Below are 6000 nucleotides of genomic sequence, written 5' to 3' on the forward strand. Positions count from 1 at the left end.
ATATCAAGGTAGGAAAAGTAACGGTGAGTTTTGAAATTCTGGGTTTGAACTAGGCTTGTATGACTTCTACATCCATGAAAGTATTTGGTGATGGCAAGGAGATTGGCTTGTTCATGTTCCATGTTTGGGCTCTCAGCCAGGTTACCACTGCCTAAATAAAAAACTCTGTTGTTTCTTAAACTGTGAGACTGACATTTTGAAAACAAACAAACAAATAAACAACAGGCAAAGTGATTCTACTGTAGTTGAGAATAATTCATTTCCTGAGTATGATAGAGCATGATTGCCATTTAAATAAATTTTCAATGCTAAAGCCAGCTCCAAGGCCTGCTACAATATAGCAAGAGTCATGTAATGGCATCTTTCATTCTCTCTCAATTTGTACAGAAATGTTTGACTTGCCCTTGTGAGCCTTACAGGAACCAAGGAGAATGTCTCTTTGTGAGAGATTTATAAACATGTCCTTGAAGACTGAATGGAGAGAGGCACATTCTGCTGAGGTGCTGGCAGTTTTTCTAATCTTTGCCACATTCAACTATTGTTGTTTTGTTTCACTTTAAATATGACTCTCCCCATCATGTTCTCTCCCCTAAAACCTTGCAGTTCATTATGTGCAATTTTAATACAGTCTTTCCTGAATAAAGAAGTGCATGGCTATTGACTTCGGAAAAAATTAAAGTGTTTCTGTGCTATGACCTTGCAGATTTTACTTAGTCATGCAATGAGATTTTTATCTGCAAGAAGCAATAGGGTTTTACTGACAATTTGCAGAGCTTTTAGTTCTACTTTAGTGATTAAAGTACTAAAAATTATTTTAAATGTAAAAGCCAACAGAAACTTGCATTCACTCGGTCAAAGCAATTTAATAAATTGTATTCAAATTAGCTTTTAACAAGCCATGGAGGCTGCCAAATTGCATTTTGAAAGACGAATGAGCACACCTTTGCCAATAAGACCCTTTATGGCTATTTGAGATGAGCTTTTGCTAATTGTGTTTGACTGCTAGATGAGAGGCTTGGAGAAAAAATTTTGTCCCAGTGTTACAAATCCTGAGGTGTCTGTCATTGCCCTGTGTAGTGTTGAGCTGAACTGCTGCACTATTATGGTGAATTAAAGAAAAGGGTAGTAGGCAACAAATAAGTTATATACATACCTCTTAAATAATTAGTGAATATTTCTTAGACTGTTGCTTGGTAGTTGAGACAGGTCTCACACTCCAGGAAAATAGGGAAATGCGTGAAGTTCTGAGTAATTTCTTATGCCATTTGTTTAGAAGCTTGTGGGGTAAATCTTTCATTGGCAGGTAGAAGCAGGGGAGATTGGTGCTCCAAGCCCTGCCATGGGCTAAAGCAAAAAAGGGAAGAAGAGTCACTGATTAGCTTTATATGGGATCTTGTGCAAATCTCAAAGGGGTTTCCTCTGGGTGGTGTTGTTCTGAATTTCATTTTTCTGAAATCACCGACAAATAGCAGCTTATGAAGCCAGTGTCACAGTCAGGCTTTCTTGGTGGTAGGACCCACAGTGTCTGTTATAAAGGTTTTAATAGTGCTCTGGTCTCATTTGGTGGTGATCTGCTTGTTATATGATTCACGCTTTTGAACTTTTTGATAGCTGGTGCTGGAGAAGAAAAATGAACATGTTTATTTTTTTCCTACAACTGTACAACACTTCGATATTCTGCAGGTCCCTTCTAACCCAGGTCATTCTGTGATTATACGATTAAGTCAAATAGGCTACTCATACTGTTTCTCTAGTTGGTGGGGTGCAAAGTTATAGTTGCCTGGATGCAGTATGTTATCACCTTAACTTCTGAAGCTATTGGATCACAGCCTGTTAGAGTATTTCACTAAATTCTTAAAGATCAGAGAACCAGCACTTGCCCTTGTATAGCTACTCAGTGCAGCCTCCCAGTCATCCTTGTCATCCATCTGCTCCAAACCTGCATTACTTGAGCCCATATTTCACTGTGCCTCTACAGTGAATTTTCTTGTGACTCTCTTAATGTTTATTTATAATGTTGAGTGAAAAAATAAATTACTACGAAATTACATTTTTGCAATGAACTACTGCTTTCTCCAAGTTTTCATAGAATCATAGAATCATAGAATAGATTGGGTTGGAAAAGACCTCCAAGATCATCAAGTCCAACCCCTGATCCAACTCCAGTTACTATATCATAGCACTAAGGGCCACATCCAATCTCTGCTTAAAAACCTCCAGGGATGGTTTTAAGATGTTTCTGTCTAATTGAATCGCCAAACGAAAAGTTTATACTGAATTTTTATTACTGCTTTCACTGTTGAGTAGCAACATAGCTATAGCCTATTTACAAAACCTTGTTACCATTCTTCTATATCTTTAGTAACCTTTGGATGCAGGTGTACTTCATGCAGTCATGAATGAAGTTCAAAGAATTTGCCATTACATTGCTTTCGAAAACTAAGACATGAACAGCTGGTAACACCCATAGTGTTGTTCCTTGTGTGACCAAGGTGAATATTTGCTGACGATGGAAAAACCTGAGAGTTTTACCAGATTTGATGGTCATTCCAATTTAGATGTTCCTTTGAAATTTACAGTCTTGATTCAGACCATCTGGATGTATAAAACTGATTTTTACTCTTGCCTTGCCTGTAGGACTATAGGGCTCTTTGTCACTACAGTCAATTTAACTCCAAATGACACTACTGACTGCAAATTTAATGTGTTTCAGAGTGATAAGTTGTAGGATAAAATGTCTTTATTTCCATTTTTTTTTTGTTTAATAATTTGCTTATAAGACAGTTGCTATTAAGATCTGTCTAAAACCAACCCCCCAAACACAAACAAACCAAAGAAAAACACAAAACCCCCAAAAAACACAACCCCTAAAAAAAGAGAGTTGGGGTTTTACCTGAGATAAACTTTCTGTGTTACTATTTTGAAAATGAAGCATCTCAAAAGCATCCAAGCTATAATCCGAGTTAATTAGAAACTGTCTTCTTTTATAGTAGTTTTCTGCTCCCAATTCACTGATTTTTTTAAATGATTGCTACTGTATGAATAATTAAATCTTTTTCCTATTACTCAGTTACTGGTGGAAAGACTGTACTTCTGAAGGAAAAAAACCCCAAATCCCAACATAAGTGTTGTAAAATTCATAAGTGATGAAAACCGATGACAGCTTATGGGACATGCCTGATAAAAATTTGCAGCTGTAATTGTAGTTGTCAGAAAAGTTTTGGTGATACTTATCAGCTACAAGCATCAGAAGGGACATATTTTGGTGAGTTTCTTTAAGGTCTCCATAGCTTTAACCCGAGAAACCTGGCGGGGCTGGTAGACTCAGTCTGGTCGGCAGATTTTTGGCTCTTTTGCTGGATGGCAGCCAGTGCATTAGTGCTGGATTCGTTCCTGCCTGTGCGTGGAATTACTCCCCGGGAGACAGCACAGCCCCCACCAGGCAGCCTTACGGAGAGGCAAAGTACTTGAGTAAACTCAGGCCATCTGTTGGCTGCATAAATTAGTTTTCCCCATTTGCCCATCTAGCCATAAGGTATCCACCCTTTTTTTCTTTTCCTCCCCCAAATACTGTATTTTTTCTTTATCCAGGTTTTGTACAACGGAGATTGGCAAATGTGTTTTTTGCTTCTTTTTTTCTTCTTTAGTTCTTGTGGTTACATGCAATTCATTATAGTGGCTTTGTTTAACAAATCAAATCGTCTACTTCATATACGTGTTCTGCTTTGGAGACAGTTAATCGATCCTCAGAGATAACCTTTATTCATGATAGAGGAGAAACACGTTTATAGTTCTGTGCCCTCCTTCCAACCCCCATCTTTTTTCCCTTTTAATTTTTCCCCATTTCCCCTTTTTGTTTTACTTTTCCCTTTGTTCCTCTTTTCCTATTTGTTCCTCTTCCTCTTTCCTCATGAATACTAACACTATCATATGAATAAATAGATAAGGGACTAAACTGATTACATTAGCATAACTTAAATGATTTGCTTCCATTGGTATTTGTTGTTCAGCGTTCAAGGAAGAATTAAATTCAGCAGTAACTGTTTTATTTCAAATTCATTCATTTTAAAGGATTTCCATTTTACTTCTTTCTTAGCAATCCATAGGAATCAGATTCTTTGAGCATTTAGCAGTTTGGTATTTTATCAATAAAACCAGTTTTGAAGATTTATTAAATGATCTTTAGTGGTAGCTTCTACCTCTCAGACAAAAAGGTGAAGTGTTTTTTTCACAGGGCCCATTCGGAATGTCCTAGCAGTAGTCTTCCTGAAGCTACCTAGTAAGACAGAGGACATCTTGATGCCTCTTCTGTCAAGTCAATTGGATTATTTTGAATGTCTAGTGTCATTTTGATTAATTTCCATTTTTTTTCCTCTTGCAGATTTATAAGAACAAAAAAGAGTTGTATACTGTAGAAGCAAACAACCCTCGTCAGCTAGTGGAAATTGCAGCCAGAGACATTGAAAAACTTCTAAGTAACAGGTCTAAAGCCTTGGTGGTGAGTACTAACGGGTTAAGTTTTCTATGTAGTATTTAAAAAAATCTTTATTTACTATTGAAACATGCTTTTATAGTTATTTTTACCGCCTATACTCTTCGAGGCAGTGTCAGTGTGATGTGTATAAGACATGACATGTAGAAAGATGGCTCCTGACTTCATGGTAAAAATGAACTCATTAGTTTGCTGGCATAGGGCAGATGCTTATAATATTGACCGACAGATAGAAACCATGTCCAAGTAAGAAATCAAGTTATAAATAGATTGGAAAATATTCCTCTAAGTGACGCACATGAATGTTTATGACTTGAAGATCACTGTACTCTACGGTCAGTAATGATCTTGGGGAAACAAGAAATAAGGTTTTATTTTCTGATTTGCTAATTTAACGTGTATTTCAATTATGTTTTGCATCAGTGCATTTAATCCTGAACTGTTTGTGTGAAGGCCATGCTGCATTGCGACCTTACAATTTTTTATGCTGTATATAAGTAGCTGTTTCTTTAAAATGCTTTTACCAACAGTCCCTTTCTCTTCTATCTGGTAAGATACCAGACAAGGGTAATTGCTTTTTATGATTCCTATTCACATCACTCTCACTCATATAAGACTTTAGAGTGCTTTTCAGAAGATACTGACCAAACACGAATGAGGGGATCTGGATAAAATAATAAACACATTTGGTACAGAGAACTGCTATTATAAAAAGGTTTAAATGATGAAACACCAGACTCAATTTCCTTGAGCAATTACATATCCACATAGGCTTGCAGATGAGTTTGGATGTGTCATTTAAAGTGAAAGAGGAAAGAAGGAGAGGTTAATTCACCTAACTGTAGCCATCCACTCAGTGGGTCGTCCTCAGCTCCTTTTTTATTCAGTGAAATAAAACAGATGCTTCTCAGTAAGGACTGACCTGACTTATTCTGAGTAAGACTTTAAAATGGGATGAACTATAGCCCAGAAGTACTTACTTCTCTCTTTCTCAATCGGAGAACCCTCAAATGTAAATGTGTGTAAAGCTGGAGGAGATGAATCCCACCCAAACAGTTCTTTTATCAGTACTGTTCCATGCAGCTGAAGAATCAGCGTGAGTGTGAAGCTACTGCCAGAACTCACCTTCTTGTAGACGATGAGATTTTGCAAAGTCTGTCATCTGTGCACACAGGAGGTACCACAGGAGGTACCCGTTGTCCTGCCTTTCGTTCATAGCAGGAATTCACTCTTCCAGTTCCCATTTCATCCCTAACATGCAATGTACATCAGTGTTATCCAGGCCAAAGCTTCTCTAATTCATTCAAATGAGTGTAAAATAGATACGATTTTTTTGCTTGTTTTCCCATTTTACTTCAGTGGGCATGTGTTTATGTGGCAGTATGTGGATGTTCTATTATTATCACTAAATATTATAAGTCATTTGCAGATCTTTATGAATACACTCTTTTTTTTCTCCCTTTTCCCATCAACCCATACAAGTTTGATGTTTTTAAGTTATCACAGAA

At 37.1% G+C, this 6000-nt stretch overlaps 1 protein-coding gene across 1 annotated transcript in view; it reads left to right on the forward strand.

Moving 5' to 3' along the window:
* CACNA2D1 (calcium voltage-gated channel auxiliary subunit alpha2delta 1) overlaps positions 1 to 6000 on the forward strand; it is a gene marked incomplete at its 5' end in the record, with an annotated part of 351550 nt that overhangs the window by 12806 nt on the left and 332744 nt on the right. Inside the window, one exon of the mRNA XM_027886307.1 lies at positions 4382 to 4498. Within this exon, the coding sequence (XP_027742108.1) occupies positions 4382 to 4498 (117 nt within the window). The remainder of the gene's footprint in view (positions 1 to 4381; positions 4499 to 6000) is intronic.

The sequence above is a fragment of the Empidonax traillii genome, unplaced genomic scaffold (assembly GCF_003031625.1).
Source record: "Empidonax traillii isolate 1590-97213 ecotype Southwest subspecies unplaced genomic scaffold, ASM303162v1 scaffold185:size1678824, whole genome shotgun sequence".
Taxonomy (NCBI): Eukaryota; Metazoa; Chordata; class Aves; order Passeriformes; family Tyrannidae; genus Empidonax; species Empidonax traillii.